This window comes from Mustela putorius, unplaced genomic scaffold (genome assembly GCF_011764305.1).
Source record: "Mustela putorius furo isolate JIRA1106 unplaced genomic scaffold, ASM1176430v1.1 tig00000145_pilon_pilon_pilon, whole genome shotgun sequence".
Classification (NCBI taxonomy): domain Eukaryota; kingdom Metazoa; phylum Chordata; class Mammalia; order Carnivora; family Mustelidae; genus Mustela; species Mustela putorius.
Genome location: NW_025421294.1, coordinates 8,840,353 through 8,856,204, shown reverse-complemented (window position 1 = coordinate 8,856,204; position 15,852 = coordinate 8,840,353). Strand labels below are relative to the sequence as shown.

General features: G+C 35.0%; 1 protein-coding gene across 1 annotated transcript in view; it reads left to right on the top strand.

Moving 5' to 3' along the window:
- Nucleotides 1–15,852, top strand: part of NDUFAF2 (NADH:ubiquinone oxidoreductase complex assembly factor 2) — a 158,881-nt gene that overhangs the window by 116,099 nt on the left and 26,930 nt on the right. Inside the window, exon 3 of the mRNA XM_045075304.1 lies at nucleotides 1,820–1,860. Coding sequence (XP_044931239.1) covers nucleotides 1,820–1,860 — 41 coding nt within the window. The remainder of the gene's footprint in view (nucleotides 1–1,819; nucleotides 1,861–15,852) is intronic.

The following is a 15,852-nucleotide window of genomic DNA, read 5'->3' as shown; positions in this document are numbered from 1 at the left end:
TATTGAATTATTTCAAAAGAAGCCTCTGTCCTAGAAAAATAAATGTCTATAAATAAAGTTAAGTAACTTAACTTGACCATAAAGAGGCAGTTGAAAATTCCATAAAGCACTAATTTCCATGATTGCACAGAGGAGTTTTACTATTGCTGAGCTGGATTTTCTAACACAGGCAAAAGTTCCATTACAACAAATAGTCATATAGTGGAAGTATTTTATAGTGGATATATTCATTAACAGCTGTATTAAGTACCTGCTGTTTGGAGACATTTAAGTGGTAGAAACATAAATCTCCCATGCATGCATCTTGCCCCTGACAACCTTACAAACCTAACAAGGAACATAAAATCTGTATAAGTTGTGGCTAGAGAGGGACCAAATAGGAATAGAAGATAAGGAGAAAGAGAATGCAGAGAACAACCGGTGAAAACTTAGAAGCTAGAGGGCAGAAGGTTAAAATGCTGGGACTGTATTAAAAATACATTTATGGAATCAGCGCAAGGCCTGCAGTTAAATGTTGTTCTCTGTACCCCAATAGCCATTCAGTACTGGGCTTGTCATGAGGACAGTTCCTGGTGCTATGACTTGGATGACAGAAGGCAGGCTGGTGGAGCTGGTGGGAAGAGAAGGGAGCTAGTTAGCAGGCAGAGCTCAGGTTTTAGAGCCTGACGGGGTTGATTCCCAGGCTGTTATTCACTAATTATGTGAGTTTAGGCAGATTGCTCAATCTTTCTGAACCTCAGTTTCCCAATCTGTAAAACAGGGTTAGTAATTCTTACTTTCTGGCATGTAATTAAGGTTATACCCTATTCCTCTTCCAAGTTGTGTGTTCTTGCTTATTTCTTACTGAAATTGGTGAGGCTGCTTAGTCGATCCTGGGTAGCTTTTGGAGCTAGAGACAGGGTCAAATCTGGACTCAGATGCCACCGTTACTACCTAACGTGTAAATTTGAGAAAGTTATTTAATTTTTCTATTAAATAAGGATACCTTACAGTTTTGTGATGAAAACTAAATCAACTAAAGTGATCAAGCAGTTTTCTACTTTTTAAAGACCAAATTTCTAAAGTATACTTTATCATAGTTTTCTATCTATCCCCATAGGCCAAGAAGATATTATTAATCTCAGTGTTTTTGAGTCTGTTGTAAAAAAATATATATAGGTTTATGGGCTAATAGTGATAATGATAGTATTAACTTAGACTTAATGCTTCCTGTATGCCAGACTAAGCTAAGAATCTATAGATATCATTTAACATTCACAACAAACTCTAAAATGTAGATACTTTTATAATTTATATTTTACAGATAGGAATCTGTTTTTTAGAAAATTAAACAGCTTCCCCCAAGTGACACAGCTAGTAAGTGATGAAACTGGGATTTGAACCCAGAAGATCTGATTCTACTCCCAAATGATGTACTATATGTCTTCCATGTGATTCTGATACACTTCCCTAGAGGCACCTGCCCCAGTTTTTTCCTGTTGCTATAAGGCATCAGGCACTCAGTTGAATTCAGACAATTATGGGGTCTGATTTTAGATATGGACTGTCCCCTCTTTAATAAACTCCCTATGCTGTTGTATTTTTTTATGATACAAATCACAACCTGACATCATATGTTTTGTGTATTTGTTTATTGTTCCCCTTCACTAGTGTAAGTGCTGCAGGAGAGGAGGAAATTCACGTTTAGTTCCTTCTTGTATACCCAGTGCCTAAAACAACATGTAACAGGTGCTAATAAATATTTGTTTCATGCATGAATGAATAAAATGCTTGTGTAAATTATCAAAAACTTACATTTAAGTATCATTTTTCTTTCTAGCTTGGATTAGAAAAACAAGGAAGACTCCACCTACTATGGAGGTAAGAATACACAATGAAAATATTCAAATAGCTTGTTTTAATAACGCTGTGTTTCTCAATTGGGAGTTTACATAGAGCCTCAGATAAATATATGCATCTTCCAGAGGGTTAATTTTACTCCAGAGAAAACAATTTAAAATGTCTTTTTAATAAAATAAATGCACAAGTTATGGAATATAACATGAAATTCATATGAATTTTTAAATGAAATAAAAATGCAGTACAAAACAAAAATACATTTTTGAAAGTTTAGACTTAGGAGCAGTTTGCCTCAGGACATTTTGCCTAGTTCCTGGGAACTTTGTTTTGATGTGGGTGTTTGGTGAAAAGTCTGAGAAACACTGAATCTCATGGTCCTGTCCATTTTGCCCTTAACTTTATAGCAACTGTAAAATTTTGTAATCTTATATACATTTAACTCTATCTGAAGAAATTTTAAAATATACAATTAGCATGTAATATAAAACACTCAGTAATTAATAGTTGAATTTTTATTTTAAACTTCAGAAACATAGTTTTGGTAGTTTACAGAATATAAAGTATAGCAATGCTGTGGTGTATATATTTTTAAAACATTTCATAATTTTCATTTTTTAAAAATATTTTATTTATTTATCAGAGAGAGAGAGAGAGAGAGAGGGAAAGAGAGTGAGCACAGGCAGACAGAATGGCAGAGGGAAAAGGAGGCTCCCTGCCGAGCAAGGAGCCTGATATGGGACTCGATCCCAGGACGCTGGGATCATGACCTGAGCCGAAGGCAGCTGCTTAACCAACTGAGCCACCCAGGTGTCCCAATTTTCATTTTAAAACAATAGCATAAAGTGTTCTAAAGTTATTTCATAAGAAGTAATGTATTTCAAAAGAGGAAAATTTCCAAATTCATTAGTGTACTGCCTATTCCGTTTCTTCTATTTATGACTTCCCTCCTGTTTTCTCTCCCCCTCTGCCATCACTGCTACAACCTGGATGACAACAGAAATGGGCTCCAACACTCTGGTCCCACTTGTTGTGTACTCCAGGGCAGAATTCATGATGACTCCTAAATTGACATACTTATGCTTCATTTCTTCTATACTGACCCCATTAATGTTTGTTAGGCCAGGGTCTGAATAGTCTCTAAGCCCATTTCTAGTTTTGAATGTTGCTTCCACTTTGACCCTGCCCTACTCTTGTCAGACATTCTTTCTAATATCAGTGAACCTTGGAATAAAAAGGAAGAAAAGTCATTGTGATCCAAGATTCAGAATTATCCCCAGTGGTTTATAGTGGTAGGCAGCATTGAGAAGCCCTCCAGAGTCCCCTTCTCTTGACCATAATAAGAACTCCTGTTCTCAGAACTAAAGATGATTCTTCCATCTTTAGAACTTTAAAAGGCTTCTTCCGTGGAAACATTGGTATACAAAGTGATTAACGTCCTATCAATCTCACCCTTCTTATGCTCTTCTGTACCGCCCCAACACATACACACACACACACACACACACACACACACACGCATACACACCCCTTTCTCTCCCTCCTGATCTTTTCCATTGTGTTTCAGGAATTTCTGTTTCTTTTTTAGCACATTATCCTTCACCTTTCATATTTTCTTAGGACCTTTCTCTGACAGAAAGCCTCAACTGAAATTTGTTTGTGTCTAAATGGTACTGAGGCTCTTCGTGCTCATTTTACCACAACCCACAGAAACAAAGTGGGTTCAACTGCCCTTCTTTCCCTAGTCACTTGCAAAAGTATTGTTTCATTTTGTGGGCCCAAAGGAGAGTAGTAACTTTGCAATCTAAGTATATTTTCCTGTCCCTGTTTATAATTTTTGTCTCTGCCAACGTCTAGGCCACTCCCCATACTGATAGTGGAGATGAGAACCAAATTACAGAGTTCTCCTTCAGTGCCTTCCCAGGTCTTAGCCATTCAGTTGTTTGGTTTTTTTTGTTTTGTTTTGTTTTGTTTTTTACTTCATCCACACTAATATCCCTACCTCAAGTGAACAGCCACTTTGATAGCCACACCTTAGTTCTTATCATCACCAAACAGTGCTCTACCACTAAAACTTGTAAACTGTCAAATTTCAGATTCTACATGAGAGAGTAAAACCTACTTCATGTAAAATAAAACAAGTATACAGAGAACCACAAGAATTAAATGTATAGCTTAATGGGTTATTATAAGGTGAATTCCACACAGGTCAAAAACAGAACTCTGTCAGCTGCTCCAGAATCATATGCCCTGTATCAGTACAACCTCCCCCAAAAGAAACCCCGAACTTGACTTTTACAATGATCATTTTCTCAGTTTTAACTAATTCGACCACTCAGATGTACATGATAATTTAGAGTTGTCCATTTTGTAAAAACTTCATATTTGATTTCAATCTCATGTCAATCTGTGTGGTTCTCCTCCATCCCTATTATTTTTTGCTAAGTTTGTCTGTTGAAAAACCCAGTCCATTTCACCTATAGAGCTTGCCACAGTTTAGATTTTGTTTATCTTATGTTCTTCATGTGGTTCAACATGTTACTCTGTCTCTTTGAATTTCACAGCTGGAGCCATAGGCTGGATACCCATATTTTGATCTTTTTGTCAGGATTGTAGAAAATGTTTGACAAGACTATGTGAGAGCACATCTGGTTGTCCCTCTTTTAGTGGTCATCACAGTTGCTTTGTTTAAAGCCTGTAGCAATTCATTGAAAACAACATTGTAATCTTGCATGCCTGTTAAAACTAGTTAGTTTTCAAGATGTTACCAATCAGTTGAGCTCTCTACTTTTTTTCAAGTCTCTTAGTGAACTCCTACCCCGAAGAGACTTTTGTCCCTTTCACCTTTACACTATGGTTAAAAGCTAGCCAATAATGCTTAAAATGCCATTTACAGTAGCACCAGAACATAAAATACCCTGATATAAATTAAGCAAAATGTATGCAAGACATGTACACTTAAAACTACAGAATGCTAGTGAGAGAAATTGAAGAAGACCTAAATTAATGGAGAGAAATGTCTGTTCGTGGGTAGGAATATTTAATATTGCTGAGATGTTAATTCTTCCAAATTGATCTGCAGCAGCAAGTCTTACACTTTATTGTGCATCAGAATCACCAGGAAGCCTTGTTAAAACACAGATTGCAGGGTCCCAGCCCTAGAGTTTTTGACCCACTAGGTCTAGGGTAAGGCCTGAATATTCTCTCTCTCTCTTTTTTTTTTTTTATTTTAAAGATTTTTATTTATTTATTTGAATATTTTCATTTATAACAAGTTCCTAGGGTGACGTTGATGCTACTGGTCTATACTTTGTGAACCACTGAAGTAGAGAGTCAGTCAAATACAAATCCAATAAAAATCCCATTAGACTTGTAGAAATCAAGATGTATATGAATTCTAAAATGTATTTGAAAATGCAAAGCCCTAAAGTAGCTGAAAGCGATCATGCAAAAGGAGAAAAAAATTAGAGGACTTATATTGTCTGATATTAAGATTTACTCTGTAGTTATTACTATAGTATTTATAACTATAGCACTATAGTTATTACTATAGTAATACTATATTACTATAGTATTATAGTAATATAGTATTACTATAGTAATAAATATAACTATATATATAACTATAGTTATATAATATATATTATATAATTATATATAACTATAGTTATATAATATATATTATATTATATATATAATTATATATTATATATAATATATAATATATATTATATAACTATAGTTATATATATAGTTATATATATTACTATATAATATATAATTATATAATATAGTATATAATATATTATATAAAATATATAGTATATAATATATTGTATAAAATAATATATACTATATACTATATACTATATTATATATTATATATATTATATATGATATATAATATATAACTATAGTTATATAATATATATAACTATAACTATACTATAGTTATTACTATAGTAATACTATATTACTATAGTAATCAAGACAGTGTGGAAGTGGCATAGAGATATATAACTAAGTGAATGGAAAAGAATAGAGCATCCAGAAATAGACACTATACATCCAATTGGCTTTTGACAGCAGCACCAAAGGAACACAGTTACAAATGTAAAGTTTTTTCAACAAATGATGCTAGAAGAACTTAATATCCATGTGGAAAAAAATAAGCCTTGATCCCTACCTAACATCATGTACCAATGTTAGTGTAAGATGGAGCACAGACTAAACAGAAAAACTAAAACTCATAAAGCTTCTAGAAGATACGTAGTGGAATATCTTCACAACTTTGAGGGAGGCAGGACATAGAAAGCATGATCCAGAAGGGAGAGGCATTGATGATTAAACTTAATCAAAATTTAAAACTAAGCTTATTCAAAGAGAACATTAGGAAAGCAATACACTAGGAGAAAATAGTCACAATCCATGTATTTGACAACGGACTCCAGACTATATAAAGAACCCATCAACTCAATGACCTAAAAGAAAAAAAGACAAAGCTAATAAAAATTGGATAAAAGTCTTAAACAGTCACTTCATAAGATAGGAGAATTATTACTAAGCATATGAAAAGATACTCACCATCTCTAGTCATTAGGGAAACCACACTGAGATGCCACTGCACTGCACACCCATGAAAAGAGCTGAAATTCAAAAGGTTAACACTAGTTCTAACTAGAGCAACCATCCCTTTCATACAGTGCTGGTTATTGTGAAAATAATACAACCACATTCCAAAACTGGCTGTTTGTTATAAAATCAAACACACACTTACCCTGTGACCCCCACATTTTTTCTCCTGGCCTCTTTGAAGGCTTAAAAGAATAAATTTTTAAACACACTTCTTGGGAAAGCCTAGCCAAAAGAAAGTTTCACTGATTGGCAGACCATACAAGGCCTCCTGATATATGCCCAACTGAGTTTTCTACTTTTCTCCTTACACTTGATATACCCACTCTCCTCTCTAAGGATCTTCATGCTATCTCTCAGGTTTGCTGTCTTTTCCCTCTCTTACCAGGTGGCACACTTCTGCTTGTGCTTAATTCCCCTTAAAATTCTTTGATGTTTTCCTCAACTGTTTTCTCAACTTTTTATCTCCTAGAGTTAATTACTCCTTTCTAGGTATAACTATACCGCCTTGTGCAGCTGTATAGCCATTTAAGTTTAGTGTTATCATTCTTTGTTTAGTTCATCCATTTTTCTGACTATTGTCAGAAAAATTGTGAGAAAATATTGTGAACTGTATAGCACAAAGATTGTGTCTCATTCATTTGTTTGTCACAGGCACCTAACACAGAGCCTGATTCATTATTGGATAGGCTTTTGTTGACAAAAGTGGAAATCCCAGTGCCATGTCAATATATTACATGGTTTCCATGACATTGAACTTCTGACAGCCAACATAAAAGACTTTGTAAAAGTGAACATATTTTGAAGGTGAGCATTGCCCGTCCTGCTATCCTAGAAATACACATTTTACTGTAGGTTGCCAATATAGTACAGCCATTTTCATCAGTGTGGTACAAGTTGAATTAACATGTCACAAAATTAATGCAATCGATTTTTCCTAATGACAACTTTATTCCATTAGAAATCACATGTAGCAAATATTTTTAAATATTGCTTTTCCTTTCATACTGAAAAAACAGTAGGAAACAAAATAAAATTTTCCACTTCAAAAAGGAAATAGATGTATTGCTAAGTATTGACAAAATACATGACTCAGCAATAGGTTTACTGACAGTAGAAGAAAGCTGTAATGATAGACCTCACTTACTTTTTCCATGAAAAAGGAAGAGGAAATTCTAGAAACCAGTAGGAAATGGAGGTGGAGATGGTGATGCTGTAGTGAAACAAAAGGTTGGGGTAATGTAGGATAATACCTCACAGTAACTTGTTTACTTGATCTTGTTCTAAGATCAGAGCTGAAAGCTCAAAACTTGCTTTTGTCCATGTCTAAGGTGATCTGGCTCTAAAAGATATCAGAATGACTAAAAGACATGCAAGTTCAAAATAAGTTGCCAGAATTTCAGTGTATTAATTTGCAATAGAAATTCAGTTGGCACAGGTAAGGAACAATAGGTTACCTAGTGAGTATGGCATTAGGATAAGGGGAGTTAAGTAAAATAAATGTTTAATTGCATCAGGCCTAAAACTGTTGTGGCCATCTCAAAGTGAGGATAATCTGACCGTAGGAATGGAAATATTTAAATAGAATTGGCCACAGTTCCCAACATCTGTCTCTATCCTAGGAATAACCTTATGATTTGTAATAGAAAAAAATTGTTACATGATGGTTGAGGCTTTCGGGGATACACTGTATGGGTTGCCAGCATTTGTCTCTTTTTGTGTATTTGTCCATTTGTCTCTCAGCATTTGTGACTGTCTTTTTTTCTTTGTTTCCCTGTTCTGCCTGACATATTATTTTCTTGGCTCTTACAGTGGTTATATTATGATCAAACGTTCTGGCCCTGCAGCTATTCTTTCATTTATTCTTTTCACATCTCTGTTCTGGCCTATAACGTGTTGATCTTACAGTTTAACTATCAGCGAGGAATCTTATTTCTGAATTCTTGAGGTCCATTTCACCATTGTCTCCAAGTAACTGACACTTACTGATTGAATTCTCAGTGCCCAGTATTATTATGTTCATTTTATAAGTTACTGAATTGAAATATCTTAACATGGATATTTTTGCATATGTAACCTCACTTTCCTGCCACCTTAAATTGCAAAGATGGAGTGTATGTTCTCGTAGAAAAACAGACCCCCACCTCAAACCTCACACTATCACTTCTGGTTATACAGTGGAAATGGATGAGAAAATGCTTGTACTCTGGGTTACAGTATCATTCATTAAAGATAAACGACCTAGAGCTGTGTGTGTCAATGGGGATAAATCTCAGAAACATGATGTCAAGCAAAAAGAGCAAATTACAGAAGATGATCATATAGTATGATACCTTTCTATAAAGTTTGAAAGCAAGGAAACATTAATGGACCTTCAAGCAAAGTTAGCAAGTTAAACTATGAATTTACTTTATCTTTTCAAGCCTAATGAAAATAACAAAGGGATTTATTTAAAAAAACATAAACCTACAAGGTCAAAAAAATTGAAGAGGCAAAAACAGCAACATTGTTTTGGAAGCTGGAAAGCAGATGAACAGGTGGTAACGGATTTAGCACAATTGAAAATGTCTTCTAATCTGGCAGAGAAGAAAGCCCAGAAGCAACCCGGTTTACATCACAGTACCCCCGAATGCTCAGTAATTGGCAGTGCCAGGAAATTCTAAAAGTGGAGTTGAGGCTGGTGCTAAAAACAATAACCCAGTTGAAAATCTGTTTAAGAAGCAATTAGATGCTAACGAATAAATTGTAGGCAAAATAGTAGAGTTGGAAAAAAGTCACCATTTTTCAGTGATCATTGTAATAGCTTATTCAGGAAAAAATCATTGGTGTGTATCAAAACCATTAAGACAGATTTTGTTGGGAAACAGGTTATCTCCCAACAGAATACTTATTAATTACAAAGGGGGGGGAGATTTGTTTATAGTAGATAAATTTGTGCATACCACTTTAATCAAGTGGTCAAAAGTTGTACCAAGTGGAACAACTTGACATCATATGTCTCCCCTTATACAATACACAGAATCAGACAATATTCATGTCATATTTCTTAAAACGCATTATCTTTATCTAATCGTGAGGAAAGAACTGGGAAACCTAAATTGGAACATATTTCAGGACATGTCAGTGTTATGAACAACAAAAAAAGACTAATCAACATGGCAACTAAATGTAATATGTGACCCTGGGGGAGACTTAGCTATAAAGGACAGTATTGAGGTAATTAGTAAAGTTTGAACATGAACCATATATTAAATAATAGTATGATCTCAGGGTTAAGTCTCCTGAAGAAAAGAGAAGGATGTTATTAAATTCTCTTTGTGGAAGTTTGAAAACCCAGCAACTTCTCTACCCAACTGAGATCTGGGAGCTTAAATATGGAAAAGGAAAAACAGTATCCAGACAAATTTGAGGGAAGAAGTACCAATCTGAAAATTAGAGTGATTGAATGAACATATACTTACTGAACTTAACAAATGACGTTGAATTATAGGTAAGTACCTGGAAAATACACAGAATTTACTTATTATTTCCAAGGAAAACAAAGCTTAGGTAGGAAAAGGAAAAATAATCCTGGAATACTAGATAACTTACTGTTATAGTGTGTATTCATAATCATATAAATGTTGAATATTGATATACAACTATATTGAGAGTATTAAGTCTCAAGAAGGATGAGATAAATCCCTTTTCAATAGTAAGTTAATATACGGTGCTTAAATTTGAAAAATAAATCATAACGTACAGATGTTATTTTGATATTGCAGAGGAGTCAGGAGCAGAGTCTCCTTTGTAACTGTCAGACATTTTCGTGACTCCCTTGTTTCACCTGTGCCATAACGAGAGACATCAAGTGAAAGCATATAAAGTAGTTGTTTTGGGGGAGAGAGAACCATTTTTCATAATAAGCTTTGTAGAACAATGTGGCCCCTCAAATTATGTGAATATGTAATTTTGATTTAAAGAGAATTTTTAAAAAACATATACACAATGCTATAGAGGAGAGGTAGCAGAGTTGTTCTCCAGAGTACCAAGCACAAATTTCTGGCGTTGTGAGACCCAGCATTGTTGCTCATATTTAACTTGGCTGTGGTAGTGTGAATGCACTTACAGTGGGCATTACGTGAACAAGCGAGTATGGTTGTGTGCAGTGTAACTTTATTCACAGAGCAGGTGGTGGTTAGATCCTGGTTTGCCAGCTCCTGCTGTTGATGAGTGGTTTTCAAATTGGGATACCTTTGCCGCTGAGAACACAAAGGCTTTCAGTGGGATGTGCAGGTACAGATAGCTTTAAAGACATTAATTTCCATATTCACTCTTTTCTATATGCCATCTTTCCTAAAAATGATCCTTCTGGTCTGCCAGTTCTCCTTTCTGATGTCTTACATAGTCATCTGTATCCCACTTTTTCCAGAAGGAAAGCGTACTCCTGGTCCGTGCTCAATCTTACTCTTATGCATTGCCTTGGGGTTTAAAAATCTCCAGGGCACCAAACAGAGGCTATTAGAAAGCGAATTTCTCCTGAGGGAGAGTCTCTTGAGACTAAAGCAGAGATAGCATCAGTAAAAATTATTGAAGGGGGCAACACATTATTTCAGCCAGGTGACAAACTCACGGCCAGGATCCTTGCCTTATAGTTTCTCGTCTACCTAGCTAGCTGTCCATTCATCTCTCTTAAAATTAACATCCACAAGTGAGAAAATTGTCATGGGGACACATAATAATACATTTATTTGAATTTAAAAATTAAGTTAGACTTTTTCTGACAGAGAGTAAGTCACATTTGGTTGAATGGGTTTGACAATGAGGACTGGCTCTGCCAATTAAGCTATATGGTTATATTTTCCACAGATTGAATAAGTTAAAATGCAGCTCCAAGGCTTTGACAAAAAACATACTTAAAGGATGCATTTGATATGCAGTAAACTGGAAAATACATCCTTTACCATTAATTGTCAACTTAATGAGCAAGATGGGTACATAGTTTTCAAAATTCTATACGTGCACCAACAAATCTAGGAAATCACTGCTCCCATTGTTTATGGATATATAAAGATGTGGTAAAAGTTTTTAAAACATGTATGAAAATGATAGGTAAGAAATTGAGGGTAGTTTTTACCTCTGGGGAAGGAGAATGTTGGTGGGAGGGGTCACAGAGTGTTTTACTGGTCATATCTGTAGTATTTTATTTCTTAAGCTGGATCATTGTCATATCTATAGTGTTTTATCTGTGGTGCTTTCTTTCTTTTTTTTTTTTTTTACTTTTTTTTTTTATTTTTATTTTTTTATTTTTTATTTTTGATAAACATATATTTTTATCCCCAGGGGTACAGGTCTGTGAATCACCAGGTTTACACATTTCACAGCACTCACCAAATCATATACCCTCCCCAATGTCCATAATCCCACCCCCTTCTCCCAAACCCCCTGCCCCCGGCAAACCTCAGTTTGTTTTGTGAGATTAAGAGTCACTTATGGTTTGTCTCCCTCCCAATCCCATCTTGTTTCATTTATTCTTCTTCTACCCACTTAAGCCTCCATGTTGTATCACCACTTCCTCATATCAGGGAGATCATATGATAGTTGTCTTTCTCTGCTTGACTTATTTCGCTAAGCATGATACACTCTAGTTCCATCCACGTTGTTGCAAATGGCAAGATTTCATTTCTTTTGATGGCTGCATAGTATTCCATTGTGTATATATACCACATCTTATTGATCCATTCATCTGTTGATGGACATCTAGGTTCTTTCCATAGTTTGGCTATTGTGGACATTGCTGCTATAAACATTCGGGTGCATGTGCCCCTTTGGATCACTACATTTGTATCTTTAGGGTAAATACCCAATAGTGCAATTGCTGGGTCATAGGGCAGTTCTATTTTCAACATTTTGAGGAACCTCCATGCTGTTTTCCAGAGTGGCTGCACCAGCTTGCATTCCCACCAACAGTGTAGGAGGGTTCCCCTTTCTCCGCATCCTCGCCAGCATCTGTCATTTCCTGACTTGTTGATTTTAGCCATTCTGACTGGTGTGAGGTGATATCTCATTGTGGTTTTGATTTGTATTTCCCTGATGCCGAGTGATATGGAGCTTTATTTCTTAAGTTGGTTATAGCTATAGTGTTTTGTTTCTTATGCTGGATGGTGAGCACATGGGTGTATATAATATTATTAACTATATTTATACACTTGAAATATTTTATTTAAAAGAATACAATGAGACCTTATAATCCTATATCTTAAGAAAACATGTTGGGTCCCTGATACAAAAATAAGATATGTAGAATAAACTGACAACTGAAATACTTGAAATTCTAAAATACTAAAATCACTTAAGGAGTTATCATAGCAATATGCACAAGAAACAGTGTGTTGGGCTTCTTGGGGCTCAGTTCATAAGCTTCTGCCTTCAGGTGAGATCATGATCCCAGGGTCCTGGGATCTAGCCCTGTGTCAGGCTCCCTTTCAGCGGGGAGTCTGCTTCTCCTTCTCCCTCTGCCACTGCCCTCTCTTCCTGTGCTTTCTCTCTCAAATAAATAAATAAAATCTTTAAAAAGAAAACAGTGTGGCTTCATTTTTAGAATTCCTTGTTAAAAACCTTAATGCTTATATATTTCTGGTATTCATTCAGTTACTTACTAAGCACCTGGTATGTGCTTAATAGCTGTCATAATTTTCTTTACATACCAACCTGTCCTAGATATCATAACTCTGTTAAATTATGTTTAGATTCTGTTTTTAGTATCTTTTTTTTTCCTCTGCAAAAGCAAATTAGTCTGATTAATCTTTAAGGTTGCAAGGGGAAAACATTCACATATTGCTTTCAGAAATTGGGTCTTATTGAAAGTTTACACAGGAGCATTACATCTTCAGTTGCACAGTCGTTCCAGGATCCTTTTCTTTTTCCTTTCCTTTCCTTTCCTTTCCTTTTCTTTCTTTCATTCTGGGATCTTTGGTTTCCAAGACTAGAAAGGATATATCCTTGAGCTTGGTCAACACCCTGTTCTTTAGTCACTACTAGCATTTCTTCCTCCCCAAAGATGCTGTGTCTTGATGGGTTTACCGCCATCCACAGTGAAAAGTTCCTGTTGAGTGGAGTTACGCGAGTCATTTGACCTCCCTCATGCATAGCGGATTGTGGCTATATTTGACCAGGCAAAGCAGCAGTCTTCTCCCCATTCAGAAGTACCTGAAGCTCTGCAGTTTATCCCTGCCAGTATAATTATTGGGCCTTTCTGTGACTCTGGCATGGCCAGAGTTACAATTTTGCCTTTTTAACTTTGTTTGATTAAAAAATTAGTATAACAATTTTAAAAAGAGAAATGGTAAATTACCCCAAATCCTATGGCTGTTTGTACAACTCAACTTTAACAAGTTATTCTTACATTGGTACATTATTATAGTTTGGGTATACTTTTGTTATTTTGTATTCTGATGTTTTTACTTAACTCTCATAATAAAAGAATAAAACAAGTACTTGAAACACAATAGCATAACACTTAGAGACGCCTTTTCTACACACCATTTTTTATATTGATCTCTAGCTTTATAAAAGCTAAAATTATATAAAATTTGCCATGCTTCTCTAGAAAAATGTGGGAGGATATGAAAGTGAATCACTTGAGCATTTTGAGCCCCTTGAAGTCTATACTCAACCATAAGCTACTATGTCTCCCTAACTGTAGGTATTTATGAATTGTACAAGAAACTTTTATTCTAGTTTGTGTTGTCCTTCTGGTTTTCAAAATATTGATCTTAGGTAGATCTTACTAAAAAGTATCTCAAATTTCAAGCTTTTTCATTCTAAAAAAAAGCAATACTTTTCTTTTCATTCTAAAAGTATTGCTTTTTATATGCCTCTGTACAAAGCTCAGGTCTGAGTGTGAGCGTAATTTATCCTTAGCACATTTTTTTATTCTGTTTTGATCTTTTATGACCTTTAAGGAGCGGAACATAAAAGGTTTTTTCTAAAAATGTATATAAATAAAGTGCCTTTATTATTTTTAGATTTGCTTATGCTCAGTTTCTTCTGAGATTCATCATAACTTACTAGGTGCGTATTAAAAAGTATACAGAATTAGTTCTGAATAGTTAACCTTCTGAGTCATATCATCAGTCACAAAGACAAATCACATTTAGGTTTTAAAACTGGGCTTACATCCAGAGTGAAAAAGGTTAAGAGAGTTAAAATGAGGTCAGGTTTTTTTTGTTTTTGTTTTTGTTTTTAATCCACACTTTCTCAATTATCTTATCCAAAACAATTTCTTGGGGCGCCTGGGTGGCTCATTGGGTTAAGCCTCTGCTTTTGGCTCAGGTCATGATCCCAGGGTTCTGGGATCGAACCCCACATCGGGCTCTCTGCTCAGCAGGGAGTCTGTTTTCCTTCCTCTCTCTCTGCCTGCCTCTCTGCCTACTTGTGATCTCTGTCTGTCAAGTAAATTTAAAAAAATAAATAAAAATAAAAATTCAAAACAATTTCTTGTGATTTTCCTCTTATTCTTTCATGCTGGAGAAGTAGTGATTTTTTTTTACCATCTAAATTTTAAAAAAAAAGAAACTGCTACTGATCACTTTTATCAGATATAATGTGATTTCTTTAAGTGGGGTAATAGTGGTGCTTAGGAAGATTATATTGGTAATGTACCCTCAAAGATACCAAGCCACAGTTGATTGTCACAGTTAGGTATGCCAAATATTCTCAAATATTTATTTTGACAGTGATAAAATACTACACTAATTTGCTATGTGTATGTCGTTGCTATGGTAATAAGAAATTAAGCATTTTACATAATTTTTCTGATATACATATGTTTATTGCATTTTATGTATTCAAATATACTTAATTTCCTTCTCAAATATCACATTCTGTTGCCACTGTGATGCTTTTTTTTTTTTTAACCAGTATTCTAAAACACGAGCAAATGAATATGTCATCTAGGGCAGGGTTTTTTCAATTTATGTGTTACATTAGAGGGCTGTGAAATCAATTTAGTGGGGTATAAGTATTTTTTTCTTTTTAATTAAGTAGAAAAAATTATGGAATAGGAAATACCAGCATATAAAACCTGACTCACAGTGAGTATTGTTTTCTGAAATTCTTGTTTCACATACATATATGCATACATTTTGTGTCCATTGTAATGTAAAATGTATTTTTTACTGAATATTGAAATGTATTTCGATCTATTTTTATATTATTTATTTATTTATTTATTTATTTTTGAGAGAGAGAGCGCGCGCACATGCACATTTGTGCATGATCTGGAGGTAGAAGGGATAGAGGGAGAAGCAGACTCCCCGCTCAGTAGGTTGCCCAAAGAAGCATTAGATCGCAGGACCCTGGGATCATGACCTGAGCTAAAGGCAGATGCTGAACCAACTGAGC